Here is a 17,855-nt window from a genome sequence, read left to right as displayed (position 1 = left end):
TTTGCCTGTTTATTCAGAGGGATGAGAAGATCAAAGTAGTCAGGTGGCAGTCTTAACTGATTCCCTGTTCAAAGGAATCACAGTGTGCCTTCTAGAATAAACATTTCCCCTTTGGACCTCAGTCTTTTAGGCCAGCAGAGCATAAAAGTGCAAGAACAAGAGGCAAATCTTGCTAGTGGGTCACTAGAGATAGTGAATGGTCTCAGCCAGTTCCACCATTTCCACTTCTAGGCTGGTGAATCCTGCCTATGAGAGAACAGCACCATATATTGGAAGCTAATCCAGATAATATACTGGCTTCTGGAGAATATTGCTCCAGCCCTGCAAAGTATTGCCACCTAGTTGGTACTGTAAATGAGGCCTTAATTCATTCTTAGGTTCTATTATGCTGTTCAGGATGGTGGGGAACATGGTAATATGGTAAGATCAATGAATTCCATGAACATGATCCGGTTTCTCCAATTCATTTGCTGTGAAGTGAGTTCCTTGATCAGAAGGAAGACTGCATACAACGCTATAACAACGAATAAGAAATTCTAAAAGTCTATGGATAGTAGGTTTGACAGAAGCATTGTGCATAGGGAAGGCATTTCTGTATCCAGAGTATCTATTCCACCAGAAAAAAAACATTGCCATGTTAAAAAGCAGTCCAGTGTAACCAACACACCACCTGGTTGAATGGTGACTTATTAGGGACTCAGTGTTGGGTTTCTTCTGCTGGTAGCTTTGACAGTTGGCAATGGCCCTAGAGAGGCCAGCTTTGGTAAGTGTAAATCCAATGTTGCTAGGCCTATGCATAACGCTATCCCTACCATTATAGTGACTTGAGGCCAACTGATATTCACAGAATGGTCATCCTACCCTCTTGATTATTAAAATCCTCCTCTGCTGAGATAACACTTTGGTGAACCTTCACATGAGCTACAAACAATGTCTTAGCTCATTTGTGCTCATATAATGGAAGACCACAGATTATGTAATTTATAATGAAGAAAACCACAAATTTACTTTTTTATAGTTCTAGAGGTTGGGAAGTCCAAGATCAAGGTGCCATAAGGTTTGATTATCTGGGGACTGCTCTCTGCTTCTAAGAAGGTACCTTAATGCTGCATCCTCTGGAGGGATAATAAGTTGTGTTCTCGTATAGCGGAAGGCAGAAGGACAAGTGAACCAAAGGTCATGTGAAGCCTCTTTTATAAGGGCCTTGATCCCATTCAAAAGAGAAAGAACTTTCATGACCTAATTACTTCTTATAAGCCCCATATCTTAATATCACATTGGCTATAAATTTTTACACCTGAATTTTGAAGAGAACATATTCAATTCATAGAATTCTGTCAATAACCACCCCCAAATTGGTGTCCTTATCAGATTCAAAATACATTCATTCCATCCTAATAACCCAAAAAGTTTTAACTGATTCTAGCACCAACTCAAAAGTCTAAAGTTTAGAGTCTCATCAGTATATCATCTAAATCAGATATGGGTGACATGCAAAGATATCTTTCATATTAGGCAAATTGCTATATACCTGTAAACCTTGGAAATCAAACAAGTTGCATGCTTCCAAATTACAGTGCTGGGACAGACATAAAACAGACATTTCTATTACAAAAGGGGAAAAAGGAAAGAACAAAGGGCTACAAGGTCTCCAGTAAGTCTAAAACACAACAGGGTAAACAACATTAAATCTTAAAACTTGAGAATAATTTTTGAAGCCATGTGTCATCTTCCAGACACAGTCAGGTAGGAACTGGGTCCCAAGATTCCAAGGAACCCCATCCCCATGGCTCTGCTGGAGGCAGCCCATACCAAATCTCTCATGCACTCGAATCCAGTGCCTGCAGTTCTCCCTGGCTACCATGACATACCATGGTTATATAGGTCTAAGGTTTTGGGAGCAGGCCTACTTCCACAGATATGCGGGAATTATCCTAGTGGGGGCTCTCTGGGGTGGCTCTGCCCCTTAAACAGGTTTCTGCTGGGTCCAGAGTTTCTCTGAGGCATCCTTTGAAATGTAGGTGGAGGAAGCCATGCCTCCAGAATTGTCGCACTCTGGATGCCTGCAGAATTAGCACCACGTGGCCATTGCCAAGGTTATTGCTTGTGCCTTCTGGGAAAGTAGCTCAGCCTGCACCTGGGACTGCCTGAACCATAGCTGGAGTGTCTGAGGAGCACTGTGCCAGAATTCAGGGAGCAGCCACTAGAGAGGTACTCTTGGGCAATGAGCCCCAAGGTATCACAAGTGCTCTGGGTGCCTATTTGGAAACCACTCTGCCCTCAAGGCCTTGGGACTCTGGACCTGTTCTGGGCCTGGCACCCTCAAAGATCTCTGAAATGCCTTCTGAGCCATTCTCCCATTGTCTTGATAAATAACATCTGACTTTCTTCTATACAAACTAGTCTCCTTAATAAATGGTCACTTGGCCACACCATTAGTTTTCTCTCCTAAATGTGCATTTTTATTCTTTGCATGGTCAGGCTGAGATTTTTCCAAATCCTTATGTTCTGCTTCCTTTTAATTATTAATTGCATGTTTAAATAGTTTCACTCTAATTGTATTTGACTATAAGCAATTAAATGAATCCATGCAGCACCCTCAAAACTTTGCTGCTTGGAGGTTTTTCCTGCCAAATATTCAAGTTCTTTGCTCTTAAATTCTGCCTTTCACAAAGTCCTAGAACACAGGCAAAATTTAGCCATGTTTTTCCCACTTTATAACAACGATGACCTTTCCTCCAATTTCTAATAAGATATCATCAGAATATCATCTATTATTCACATTTCTACAAACATTCTGTTCATGACCACTTATGGAAGCTCTAAGAAGACCAATGCCTTCTCTATAGCTCCTCTCTTCTCCTGAGCTCTAACCAGAATCACCCTTAGTGCTCCATTCAGGATTTTTCCAGCATTCACTTAAAAACTGTTCCATCTTCTAATGATTACTCAGTTCAAAAGCCACTTCCACATTTTAGGGATTTGCTATAGTAGCACCAACCCACTATTTGGTAACAATATCTGTCTTAGATGTTTGTGCTTCTGTAACAGAACACCAGAGACTGGATAATCTACAATGAAAGGAAATTCATTTTCTTATAGTTCTGGAGTCTAGGAAGTTCAAAATGAAGGCAGGTTTTGTTGCCTAATGGAGGTCCAGTATCTGCTTGCACGAATTTTTCTCCAAAGAGAAGAAACACTGTGTCCTCACATGGCCGAAGGCAGAAGGGCAAGCAAATTCAATGCTACAGGAAGCTTTTCTATAAGGGCTTGAAGCCTATCCAAAAGGAAGGAAGCCCTCATGATGCAATGACCTCTAAAAGTTTCCCCTTAGTAACATCAGACTGGCCATTAAGTTTCAACACCTGAATATTGGAGGGGACACATCCAAACCAAAGCAAGTATCCACATGATTCTTCCCAAATTAGAGCAAATAGTTTTTCCCAAATTTCCTTGTCACCAATTTTCCAATTATACTTTTTCTAAGTCCCTGACCACCCAGCCTAGCCATTAGCCATAACCTATGAATTGGTATATAATCACATGACTGTCCATTTCTGCTTTCAAGCAAATTGAACAACCAAGTGCATCATTTGGAATTCTTCCAGTTGGAAAGATTTCCCTTTACCGCTGTCCTTCAGGGATGTCCCAGAAAGAAGCTGTAGTGCTGTAGCCCTCCACTGTTCAGCAGTGCCTGAACATGTAGCACAACGTCTGTATCCAGGCCCAAGTCTTCCCTTCCACTGTGAATTGATCATAGGTAACTCCCCATGAGGCCATAGGTGGAGGCTGTCAGAGAGAAGGCAATATAGCAGGATTAGGCACCATGGGCATTTGGGCCACATCTTCATATAATGTACTTGTGTTTTCAGGGCCTGCTAAGGCCACATGGCATATATATCCCTTCCATTCAGTGTTGGAAATGTTGTTGTGCATGCACAACTGTCTGCCTTGATCAGTCACAAAATACCCAGCTCATGATGGGATCTTGAAATACCATGGTAACTTTGTGGACTATTATTTAGTCTTCAGCCTCATGTAAGACCTGGAGCAGACTAAGAACTCTTTTTCAAAAGGAGAACAATTATTGGTAGAGGATGACATGGCTTTGCTCCAAAATTCTAGGTGCCTATGCTGCTATTTACCTATATATGTCTGCCAAATGCTCCAGAAGGCTTTCTATCTGCTACTGCCACATCAAACATCAATAGGTCCACTGGATCATATGGTCCATGAAGGAGAGCAGTTTGCAGAGCAGCCTATATCTATAGTAGAGCCTTCTTAGTTCTGAACTGCACAAATGTGTCTAGCAGCTTTTCAGGTCACTGAGTAAATGGATCAAGGTAATACACCCAAATGAGGTTATGCTGTCTCCATAACCCAAAGAGGCCTAGAAGGTATTGGGCAACTTTTTTGTTTATAGGAAGATCCAGATGCAATAACTTATCTTTTAGCTTACAACTGGTTACTCAGCATGTCCCATACCACTTGACCCCTAAAAATTTCACTAAGATACAAGGTTTCTGAATTTTTGTTGGATTTATGTCCCAACTTCTGACACAAAAATGTCTTTCCTAAGTCTAGGCAGTTGCTACTTCTTGACCACTAGATTCAATCGGCATAATATCATAAGTTTAATGGATCAAGCAATGTCTTGTGGAAGGGAAATGCAATCAAAGTCCCTCAGAAAATATTTGCAAATCATATATCTGATAAAAGACTTCCATTCAGTACATATAAAGAACCTTTAAAATGGAATTACCAGAGATATTTGTAATCCAATTAAAAATGGGTCAGCTTAATTCAACAACACATGTCAACAAATACAAATGTGAAATAAGGGCACAGAATCATGCTGGACATAAGTAGACATCAGGGAAATGCAAACTGAAACCACAATGAGAATCCAGAACCTACCTATTAAAATGGATAGAATTGAAAAGACTACCATACTGGATGTGGCAATGCAGACATTCTTTGCTCAAAGATAGGCACCAAAATGAGTTAGGAGACAGTTGCAGAAAATTTAAGGGGGCACTCAGTTTAATTTTGTGTCATTGTTAGTATCCACCTCTGCATATCATACTGCTTAATTCATCTTTCTGAAGAGTTTACACAGTGACTCCTCTGTTATCTATGGTATATTTCCCCTACTTCTTTATCTTTTTCTAGCAAAATTCTGTGAAAGTATGATAATTGTTTAATGAGTCTACCAAATAATATGTCCTTTACTTTATAACTAACCTTATATCTATGACCCAGGTGTAGGTTATTCTTTTTCCTTAATGATTCCTTTTATTGTCAAGAAAGTTACCTGTCACAATTCACATACAAAATATACCGTTACAAATAAGTAACTTATAATTTATTTCTGAATGAATGTTCATTAACATATTCCTCTATTAATACTCTGAAGGAAAATCTGAGCATCTCACCACCATTTTAAACATTCTTCTTTAATCCTTCAATAGTTTTTCTGTACATTGGGGTAAAGGACAAATCTCTGAACTACCCTCCAAGGCCCCTTGAAACCCCACTCCTGCTGGACTCCCTGGACACATTTGGCTCCTCCCTACTTCTCTCTGTGCCTACCAGCCACACTTTCCATTTATTGTTTCTCTAATATCAAGGCTCTCTGATAATCAAGGTCCTCCAATAATGAAAGCTCTGTTGGTGGTAAATGTCCACAAGCATCACTTTTTAAGAAATGAAGACTCCTGAAGCAAAATGTGCAGTTTGACCGGAACTCCAGGAAATTCATAGGCATTAAGTTTGGAAAGCACAGATCTAGGCCACCTCCCACTATGGTCCTTGTCTTTGTTTTTCATTTACTCCTTCCTCTGCCCTTGGCCTAGTAATATTTCCCATCAGATTTCAGCTTAAAACGGGGGAACTAGGGATATGTCTAAATTTGAGCTGCAATTTGCATGGGGAGAACAACCATACTTGGGGTTGGCTCCCAAAGGGAATCTAAAACTTTGGCCTTATTAAAATAGTGTTTTGATTACCTAAGACAAGACCATACTAATGAAAGCACTCAGAGAAACAAATTTTATATATAAGCCGCAGTTCTCATAAACATGTGAGAAGTGTCACCTGTGGTGGAAAATAGTTGCATAAAGTGTTATTTCAACTGATAAAACTAGAATTGTCTACAAAGAAATTCAATTTATAATTCTAAAAATCTGCAGTACCCTTTGGGACAAGCTGGATTTCTCATACAAATACAAACCCACAATGCCCAGTAAAACAGCTTCAATTTGTCCTACAGGGAATTCTCTGGCACTCTTATGGGAATTTCAGTTCCCACTCCTTCCTCTTCTGGCAAAAGCACATAGTTGTACCATTGGTTGACTCTTGTGTTCAAAACAAATTTATATAAACAACATTTTTCTAAGATTGGGAAATGGAGCCTCTAAAATGAATGAGAGTGCGATGAATTGCTGCCTGTGTTATTGGCATTTCTGTGCTATTATTTTTTTTTCCATTTTAGAAAGTCTAACACTTTTGAGGGATCACAATTTCTTTTAAGATATAGGTAAGAGAGAAATGATTTCTATAATCTCCATTAAGCTTCTTAGAAAGTTAAAAATACTATTTAATGTACTATAATTTTAGATTGGATATATAAGCTGTCAAAATAGCCAGATTAAAATTGGTTGCCTATTACTGAATTATCCTTGTATTTTATTTTCATGAGTACATATAGATAAGCAAAATAGTTGTAAGGCTGAATTGTTGTTTTAACGATATTTTATTATATTGTTAACCTTATTATGGTGACTTTGTAAGATAGCTTGTAATGAATTAGAGCATTACATGATTTAAAACTGGGTTTAAGACTCAGGTCATAATGATTCTATATATTAGAATTATTTCTAATTACTCTGATATAAATACTCTGATATGTGACTTTTTAAATTAGTCACATTCCCTGATTAAAACTTTTAAGGCCAGTGTCTTAAATATTAACTCCTGTATTCTTTCACTCACTCTGTCAATAAGATAACAGTTATGTGTGTGTGTGTGTGTGTGTGTGTGTGTGTACAGAAATACACAGAAAATTTCATTGGACTGCTTTTTCCGGTATTTATAACTTAATAAGTAAGCACACACCCACATACAAATTGAAATTGAAAATTTTCAACTATTTAGTGATTTGGGATTTTATGGATTAAATCCATTCTAAATACATATGTATTTAACTATTGTAATTATTCCCATTAATTATATCTATTGCTGTATCACGTTCTAGTCATTCATTTAATTATATGCTGCTAAAAAACTAGCAGAGAGGCAAATTCACTGAAGTAATCAGTAGATTTTCTATAGAGCATCAATTCTAATCACTGGCAGAACAAAGATAAAGCAACTTTCAAATGTGGGAAAACGCCAGTCACATTGGCTCATACCTATAATCCGAGCACTTGGGAGGCCAAGGAAAGAGGATCACTTGAAACCAGGAGTTCAAGACCAGCCTGAGCAACATAGCAACCCTGTCTCTAAAATAAATAGAAAATGTAGCCAGCCATGGTGGCACATGCCTGTAGTCCCAGCTATTTGAAAGGCTGAGGCAGGAGGATACCTTGAGCCCAGGATTTCAAGGCTTCAGTGAGCTATGATCATGCCACTGCATTGTGCCCTGGGCAATAGACTCTGACCCTGTCTCAAAAAAAAAAAAAAAAATCTAAAATAAAAGAATACATATGGAAAGAACTTTCAGACAGTTTAGTAAATGTATCAAAATTTATAAAGTAAAGATTTATAAAGTAAAATTTAAAACCAAACCTCTCATACACTAATTTCACATAAAAATAAGGTAGATATTGAATAAAAGAGAAAAGAAAGATTTCTGGGGATGACAATCTTAAATGAACACCAGGTTAAAGATAAAGATTTACCCCCAAGGCTATGTAAGCCTTTCCCTTTATTTCATCTTCAGCTTTCTCTAATATTTTCTCTCTCCCTCCTCTTTGGCTTGCCTTTCCCAGATGTATTCATGCATGCCTCGTTTATTCTCTGAGTATTTCTCTTCCTCTAATTTTTTTTCACCCTCTCGAATTTCACTTTCATCTTCCTTCTTCCTTCTCTTTCCATGCCCTCATCTCCCCTTCTTTTCTAAAGATGTTCATTAAAATGTTCTACAGGAAAAAAAAAGTACATTTGTCAACAAATGCCAAATGTTGTTCACATATCCTAGAATATTTTATATCATGCTTCATACTATACTGCCACTTGTTTCCCATTCACTTTAAAATATTTTTGGCCTCAGCTCTATCACAAAATGGAAGCTGCTCTCAGTAAAGCCACTAAAACTTTGTCAATATTCACACTCAAATATCTCTATTAACTCATGATCCTGTTAGAACATTTATTTTCATATTTGGCACAGTATTTCACTTTGTCCTTGAGTATTTTCCTCTTTTATGACCACAACATTCAACTTTCCAGTTTCCCTCCCACTTTTCTGAGCAGTCCGTTCAGGATCCTTTCTGGTATCTTCATCATCTCTTTTTGGAGTCAGCTCTTGGTTGCATTAGGAGATAGGAGTATTTGATGGATATTGTTTCTATATAGAAATGCTTAGGGAGGTTGGAGTACTGAGCTGGAAAAATTTGTGGGAGCAGAAGGAAGTAAGGCAGTCAGTGAACAGCCAACTTCACGCCCCAACACTAACTGAACGAGGGCTGTTCCTACCTCTACTGAACTTCAGATGACAAAGCTCACACTGTAAATGCCATCGATGAGGCTGAAGAATATGTTAGGTGGTGTTGGGCTATTGCTGCTTTTTCTGACTTTGCAACAAAATCCCACTTTTGTCCCTATACCCTTTTCTTCCTCTCTCTACTTTCCCAATGTAGGGTGGATGTATTTCATTGGCTAGCCTATATCATGTCCTTTCATTCTAGATGTAAGAGGAATGGGAAAATTCATTTGTACTTATTTTAGCTCCTAGAGCAGTAGGTAACCTCTGATAGTCACCAAGACATGAGTGGCAGAAAAGAAGATCAGATCTTGGCCATTTTATGAATGACATATATCCCTTTTGTTATCTGTTTAATATAACTTCCTCAAGTTTCTTTTCTTATCATTCCTTTCTTTGTCTACTTCGATGGAAAGGGTATTCCTAACTCTGCCCTCTACAACCACAATGATTCCAAGTTATAATATCTATTAAGCTCTAGTAGGCTCATATTACTGACTAGATCTAGCCTATTTGCTCAGATGATGCTCACTCCATAAACTTGTCAGCACATCTAGTTCTCAATCTCAATTCTTAATGATCATCTACCAAGCCAAGTGACTCCTCTCTCTTTCACTGACCACTGTTCTGATCAAATATGTTTACAGAATACTAGAGACTCTACATTCTGAATTCTTTTGAATCTATCTCACTGTCTCATCATCTCTTCCAATGTCATATCACACACTGATTTGACACTTCACGTGCATTTGAATTACCTAGAGGGTATTTGAAAAATGCAGATTCCTAGACCTCATTTTTGAACTACTGAATTCATTTCTGCATTTAAATCTCACAACCTATATTTTTCACAAAAAATTCTCCCAGACAATTCCCGTGTTTATGCTAACTTGGTGTCCCTTGGACATTTTTAACAGGTTCCTAATTAGTATGACTGACTATAGTTTCCCCTTCCTGGAGTATATTTTTTCCACTATCAAGAATTAAATTTAAAAAATATCTGATGATGCAACTTCCGTCTTAAAATTTTCAGTGTATGCTTATTGCCTGAAGAATACAGCTCAAGATCCTTCACAGGACATTAAATTCATTATTTTTATTTCAGGTCCTTTGAAAACCTTTTGCCTTGACACTGTATCCATGTCCCAGACACAGAATTTTTCTAGCACATTGAATAGTGTCCACATAAATTTAGAACACCAGTAGACTGCTTCTCTTGTTTTATAAATCCATTAATTCATGAATATTTTTGGAAAAGAAATATAGCATTTTTTCATTTCTTTAATTTCTCAAAGATTGTGTCCATCAATTATACTACTGATAAAATTAAGAGGGCTTTGGTGAGTACACAGTTTATGTTAACATGTCTTCCCCAATTTCAGTTCATAATGATATTGTATATATTCTTTTTACATTTACTGCATTTTATTTTATTTTGAATGAATGGACAGTAATTGTATGTTCCCTCTAATTTCCTTCAGTTTCATAGTAATAAATAAAATTATAGGCAATCTGATAAGAGTTTGGTTTTATTTCAACTCCTCTCTCCCAATTTCAACTTATACTAATTGCATATGAATATATGTATTTTTTACATTTACTGCATTTATTTCAGAGTAAACCAAGTGAGGACATGGAAAAGGGAAATGCAACATTGCTGACAGAGTTCATTCTCACAGGACTTACACATCAATCAGAGTGGAAAATCACCCTGTTCCTGGTATTCTTGGTGATATATCTCATCACCATTGCGGGGAACCTTGGTCTAATTGCTCTCATCTGGAATGACCCTCACCTACACATCCCCATGTATTTATTTCTTGGGAGTTTAGCCTTTGTGGATGCTTGGATATCTTCCACAGTGACCCCTAAAATGCTGGTCAGCTTCTTATCCAAGAGTCAGATGATGTCTCTCTCCGAATGCATGGTACAATTTTTTTCCTTTGCAATCAGTATAACCACAGAATGTTTTCTCTTGGCAGCAATGGCGTATGATCGCTATGTAGCCATATGCAAACCTTTACTCTATCCAGTGTTTATGACCAATAGACTATGTGTCCGGCTATTAGCCTTGTCATTTTTAGGTGGTTTTCTTCATGCCCTACTTCATGAAGCCTTTTTGTTCAGATTAACCTTCTGTAATTCCAACATAATACATCATTTTTACTGTGACGTTATGCCATTGTTAAAGGTTTCATGTACTGACCCTTCTATTAATTATCTAATGATTTTTGTGTTCTCAGGTTCAATTCAAGTATTCACCATTGTGACTGTTCTTGTCTCTTATACATTTGTTCTCTTTACAATCTTAAAAAAGAAGTCTGTCAAAGGCTTAAGGAAAGCCTTCTCCACCTGTGGCGCTCATCTCTTATCTGTGTCTTTATACTATGGCCCTCTTCTCTTCATGTATGTGCGCCCTCGATCACTACAATCTGATGATCAAGATATGATGGAGTCTCTGTTTTACATGATCATAATTCCTTTGCTTAATCCCATTATCTACAGCTTGAGAAATAAGCAAGTCATAGATTCATTCACAAAAATATTAAAAAGAAATGTTTAGATCTCATAAAATCTCTTTTCTCTTTTTAATAAACTAATCACAGAATTGTACTTTAGAGATATATATGTTTTTTTCCAGTGTTCAGCTTTATTTTGCAATTATTATTGTCCTAGCATTTTTATTACTTAAAGTATCTAACAAGCTAATTATTATTATGTAATTCAAAGAATTTTAATCAAGTATTCATATGAAAGTAGAATAAGTAAAGCACAAAGCAAAACAAATTTTTTACTGTCTTGTATGCTATTCAATGTTGCTTTATAAATGCATTATATGCTAAGATAGTGGTTTATTTGATAAGGATTTGAGTATGACATCTTCATATTAATACAGCTGTATTGCCTAGGAGTCCTATCACATTGAACTTCATGGTGGAGGCAGATTTGTATTTGAGTGAACAGAAGCAAATTCTAGCCAATAAAAATCTTTCTTTCCACTTTGTCGTGAAAGGGTGAATTTCATTTCTGTAGAGACTCAACACACATATTAAGCAAAGAAACAAATAGAAATGGGAATGCAATAAGGAAAAAAGTGAGAAGAGAGTGAACACAGTGAAGGGCAGGTCCAAGTGTAAGAGGATGCTCTTAACTCAGTGTGTTTATATGAATAAGAAGAGGCCACTTGCCCCTAAGTCTCTATGATGGCTTCTAAGGCCGTTTCCAATCTGTGCTTGTATGTTTTTGGACATTTTGAAAAGTTTCGCTAATTCAGAAAACTAACAGTTTAAAAAGAAGAACTAAGTTGGGGTAGACATACAGAAGAAAAATATAATTGCCATAATAGAAAGAAAATAATCTTAATCTTTCTAAAATTAAAAATGAAGCTAGTAAGATAAAGAAATCAATAATATCAGAAGATTATGGAATGTGTTGTTGACAGCCAGGGACCTTAAATGCACATTGCCAAAGTTTAAATGATGTTAAGATGATATGACATCATAGTGCCCAGTGAGTGCAGGCAAAAATGTAAAAATGAGAAAGAGTTTGGATGTTTTATATCTCAAAAAGTTCTTGATTCTTAGCCTTCTTCACACATTAGACTCCTTATGTATATGAATCATCCATCTTCTATTCCACCATGACCTTCATCTCTCAACACTGAAATTATTTTCGCATTCTCACTAATACCACCAAAGACTTACCCTGAAAAATACTAATCTCTATTTTTGTAAAACTGCAGTTACTTATTTTCTCCATTTTTCTGGCACTCTCACTTCCCCAACATTGCTATCAGATTTTTTTGTAATTAATTATAAGCATAATTAATTAATTCTAATTAACTATATCCTTCTCCAGTAGCTTCTATTGGATTGTGATTGCTACCAGATTGTAAGCATACATTTTAGTTTTAGGTATCTATATCTGTGTACATACATATGTATATGTTTATTTTTTATGTGTATAAAGTCATATGATATGCATATACATATGTAGTTAAAATGTAAATGTAGACACTTTAAAAATTTAGAGTTTGAGTAGATAAAGATTTACGATTGGGCAGTGCCAGACAGCATATGTTTGGGGGCTTTCATTAAGGGTTAGAGAGGAAGGCTTCTTAGGGAGAATATGGAAGCAAGATAAAGAAAATATTAGATTGGATAAAATGGAGCAGTAGCCTTATATATATAATTCCAGTATAAAGTATCTAACTATTTGGCAGTTTCTAATTGGTTACACTTAACTTTTGTCTTACCATTTTCATTGAGTTGGATTTCTGTTTTCTTAGGTAGGAGCCCATTTTCATGGTGTCAGCTCAGCTTAATGAACTGTCATTGAATTATCTAAACAATTTCTTCCCTTTTGATCAGCAACTCAATTATTGAAAAGGGATCAAAACTTAGGCACATTTGCCACTTTTTGTCATTATCACAGCTGATTTGTCTTTAACTCAGCATGGAACTCAAAAGTCACTAGGTCTGATTTCTTGAAGAAGTGTTTTTTTTTGTTGTTGTTCATCTTGTTTTTGTTGTTCTAATCACAGTGACAAATCTCAAACACATAAATGTCTAGAAACTTGCATGTAAGACTCTTTGGAGAAAGCAGCACATCAGAGAGATGATCATGATGATTATCATGGGGAGAATATCAAGAGACTGGGCTATGCTAAGTAGCCAAGGTGCTCGTGAATCAAAACAACTAAAATAAACAAAATTAAAAAAAGGTTAAGGATTAGAACAATCTATAAATTCAGTCTCTGAATTTTGACGGCAGTCAGTTGAGAAGATTTCTATATTTGGGCTCAAAGCATCTTTAGAAGCTGAAATAAAGATGGCAGTTGCATCTGATAATTTTACTGATTTCCATTCTGAATGTGTTTTTATCATTGGATGTTTTGGTGAACTTCCTGACTGGCCCACTCAGCAGCAGGCATGAAGTTTGTCCTCCAAAGTTTATTAACAAGTCATTGAGCTCTAACGTCTATGGCTTCATGAATAGGGCAGGTTATAGGTAGATGAGAAAATCTCAAAGACAGTGAACAGAACTTGGATCTAATAATGAATACATTATAGTGTTCTACTGAAACACACTTTTCTTTCCTCTACTGCCACCCCCATTTCTACCAAATATAAACACAGTAAGACTAATTTGTTTGAGAAATAGGTCCATTCTCATTAAACTTCACCTGAGTATTTATCTAATTGCAGTAAGAACAGTGATCATGTCTTTTTAAGTCTGCTTTGCTGGGAGCTTTAATAAAGGAATCCCAGATTAGATATATAAAACCCTCTGCAGGCTAGATAGTCATGCCATTTGCCCTTACCTACAATACCTATAGATTTAGGTGAATTCTCTTCTACTTGAGGTCCTCAGAATATTTTTAAGTTTTCTACACCTTCCAGAAAGTGATCTTCCTCACTCACATTGTAAGGCTAGAAATGCTGTGAGCAAATATGAGACAGTTATGCCCAAGGGGCTTATTATAGTGTGGTTTTATTGGCCCCTCCAAATCTCGTGTTGAAATTGACCCCGAATGTTGGAGATGGGGTAGAGTGGAAGGTATTTGAGGCATGGGAGTGGATCCTTCATAAATGGCTTGATGCCATGCTTCCAGTAATGAGAGAATTCTTGCTCTATTAATTTCCATGAAAGCTCTTTTTTTTTAAAAAAAAAAAAAAAAAAAGCTGGACACCTCTTGTTTCTCTCTCTTGCTTTTTCTCTTGCCATGAGATTTCTGCATGTGCTGGTTCTGCTTTACCTTCAGCCATGAGTGGAAGTAAACTATAGCCATCACCAGAAGCAGATGCTGGTGCTATGCTTCTTGCACAGCCTGCAGAACCGGGTGCCAAACAAGTTTCTTTTCTTTATAAGTTATCCAGCCTCAGATATTCCTTTATTGCAACACTAAATACAATAAAACAGAAAACTGGTACCAAGGAGTAGGGAGCTACTATAGAGATACCTGAAAATGTGAAAGCAGTTTTGGAACTGGGTAACAGCCAGGCATTAGGAGAATTTTGAGAGCTCAGGAGAAGACAAAACAATGAGAGAAAGGTTGGAACTTCTTTGAAATTGGTTAAATGGTTGTGACCAAAATGCTCATAGAAATATAGATAATAAAGGCCATGCAGACAAGGTCTCTGATTAAAATGAGGAACGTATACCCTGTTAAGCTGTAGCAAAGAACTTAGCTCCATTGTTTCCATGCCCTAGGGATTGGTGAACCCTAGGGCTGAACTAGGCTGAACTTAAGAGGGATGACCTAGTATATCTGGCAGAAGAACTTTCTAAGCAGAAATGTGTTTAAGAAGTGGCAGGGATGCTTTTAACAGCTTATGCTCAAATACAGCAACAAAAGAATGACCTAAAGCTGGGATTTATAATTAAACGGAAGGCAGAACATAAAAATTTGAAAAATTCACATCCTGGATATAGTGTAGAGAAGGAAAGAGCATATATAGGAGAAGAATCCAAGAGTGCTGTGAAGCAACCACTACTTAGAGAGATCAGTATAGATGAAAGGGAGCCAGGTGCTAATAGTCAGAAAAATGAGGGAAGGTCCCTGAAGGCATTTCAGAAATCTTCCAAGCTACCCCTCCTATTGCACAAGCACAGACCTAGGAGGACAGAATAGTTTCAGGGAATAGGTCCTGTGCCATGTTGGGATAATGCTCCCTATTCCAGCAACTCCATCTCCAGCTGCATCCTAAAGGGCTGCTTGAGTTACCACTCTGGAGAGTGCAAATCCACAGGCTTTGGTGGCTTCCACGTGGTGTTAAGCCTGCAGACACCCAGAATGCAGGAGTGGTAGAGGCTTAGAGGCTTCCACCTAGATTTCAGAAGATGTTCTGGAAAGCCTAGGTGCTCAGCCATAGAAGTGGAGACTCTGTACAGAGAATCTTCTAACACAATGCCAAGCAGAAGTATGGGGTTGGAACACCCACAGAGTTGCTACTGGGACACTACTTAGTGGAGCTGTGAGAGCAGGACCACTGCCCATAAGACCCCAGAATTATAGAGCTACTGGTATTATGAAACCTCAGCCTGGAAAAGCCTCTGGCATTCCACTGCAAACCCTGAAAGCAGCCACATGGACTGTGACCATCCAGCCATGGGGAGGGGGTTGTTCAAGGCATTTGGAGCCCACCCATCATACCTGTGTGCCCAGAACAAGGAATCGAATGAGATTATTTGGAGCTTTAGGATTTAAAGCATGCCATCCTGGGTTTTTCCTTTTTTTTTTTATTTCAGGTTATTATGGGGGTACAAACATGTTGTTACATGTTATTACTTTGCTACATCAAACCATGATTTGAGGCATGCCCTTTCCCCCCTACATGCTCACCATGTCCATCAGTTGTGATTTTACCCACCCCCAACCCCACAGCCCCCAAAGAATATTACTACTGTGTGAGCACCTTAGTGTTGGTCAGTTAGTGCCAATTTGATGGCAAGTACATTGGTGCCTATTCTTCCATTCTTATGATACCTCACTTTGGAGGATGGGCTCAAGCTCTAATCAGCAAAATATAAGAGGTGTTAGTTCACCATCATTTTTCATAATTGAGTAGTATTCCACTGTATACATATACCATATTTTATTAATCCACTAATGGACTGATGGGCATTTGGGTTGTTTCCATATCCTTGCAATAGTGAATTGTGCTGCCATAAACATTCGAGTGCAGATGTCTTTATTATAGAATGTCTTTTGTTCCTTTGAGTAGATGCCTAATAGTGCTATTGCTGGATCAAATTGTATTTCTATTTTTAGCTATTTTGAGGTATCTCCAAATTTTTTCCACAGAGGTTCCACTAATTTGCAGTCTCACCAGCAGTGTAAGAGTGTTCTTATCTCTCCACATCCTCACCAGCATTTGTTGCTTTGGGATTTTTTGATAAAGGCCAATCTCACTGGGGTTAAGTGATACCTCATGGTGGTTTTGATTTGCATTTCCTTAATGATTAGAGATGTCAAGCTGAAATGCAAATAAAAATTGCAGTACCTTTTACATCAGCCTCAAAGAAAATTAAGTATCTAGGAATATATTTAACAAAAGAGTTTAGAGACATATACAGGGAGAACTATGAACCACTAAGAAAAGAAATCGTAGAAGATGTAAACAGATGGAAAATCTACCTTGCTCATGGATTGGTAGAATCAACATTGTTAAAATGTCCATACTACCTAAAGTGATCTACAGAATTAACGTGATCCCTATCAAAGTACCATCATCATTCTTTACAGATCTAGAAAAAATAATTCTATGCTTTGTATGGAACCAGAGAAGACCTCATATAGCCAATGCAATCTTAAACAAAAAGAAAAAACTGAGAAGTATCAGTCTACCAAACTTCAAGCTGTACTACAAGGCTATAGTGACTAAAACAGCATGATATTGGCACAACAACAGAAATATAGGCCTTTGCAACAGGACTGAGAATCCAGAGATGAAACCATCTGCATATTGTCATCTAATCTTTGACAAAGCAGACAAAAATATACACTGTGGAATAGAATCTCTTCAATAAATGGTGCTAGTAAAACTGGATAACTACATGCAGAATATTGAAACTGGATCCCCACCTCTCACCTTTTACAAAAATTAATTTACGATGGATAACAGACTTAAACCTAAGGCATGAAACCTTAAGAATCCTAGAAGAAAATGTAGGGAAGACTCTTTCAGACATCAGCCTAGGCAAAGAATTTATGAAGAAGACCCCCAAAGCAATCACAGCAGCTACAAAAATAAATAAATGGGACCCGATCAAATTAAAAAGCTTTTGCACAGCAAAGGAAGCTATCATTAAAGCGAATAGATAGCCTACAGAATGGGAGAAAATATTTGCTCTCTATACACCCAATAAAGGGCTGATAACAAGAATCTATCTAGAACTCAAAAAAATAAACAAGAAAAAAATCAAACAACCCCATCAATAAATGGGCAAAGGACATTAACAGAAACTGTTCCAAAGAAGACAGAATAATGGCTAGCAAACGTATATTAAAAAAATGGGTTTTGAACTTATATGGGGCTCTGTTATCCATTTCTTCTGAAGAATTTATTCCTTTTGGATGGGAATGTCTACCCAATACCTGATCCACCATTGTATCTTGGAAGTACATAACTTGGTTTTGAGTTGATGA

General features: G+C 37.4%; 1 protein-coding gene across 1 annotated transcript; it reads left to right on the top strand.

Moving 5' to 3' along the window:
• The first annotated feature begins 10,298 nt into the window (after positions 1–10,298).
• Positions 10,299–11,267, top strand: LOC138386216 (olfactory receptor 5H2-like). The gene has a single exon (XM_069472500.1). It carries the CDS (start codon positions 10,338–10,340, stop codon positions 11,265–11,267), a length of 930 nt encoding a protein of 309 aa, XP_069328601.1. The 5' UTR covers positions 10,299–10,337.
• Positions 11,268–17,855: the final 6,588 nt, after the last annotated feature.

Source organism: Eulemur rufifrons, chromosome 7, assembly GCF_041146395.1.
Source record: "Eulemur rufifrons isolate Redbay chromosome 7, OSU_ERuf_1, whole genome shotgun sequence".
Taxonomy (NCBI): Eukaryota; Metazoa; Chordata; class Mammalia; order Primates; family Lemuridae; genus Eulemur; species Eulemur rufifrons.
This window is presented reverse-complemented; position numbering and strand designations above follow the sequence as displayed.

Coding starts and splice junctions, on each gene's coding strand:
- LOC138386216 (XM_069472500.1), top strand. CDS start 10,338: ATGGAAAAGGGAAATGCAACATTGCTGACAGAGTTCATTCTCACAGGA.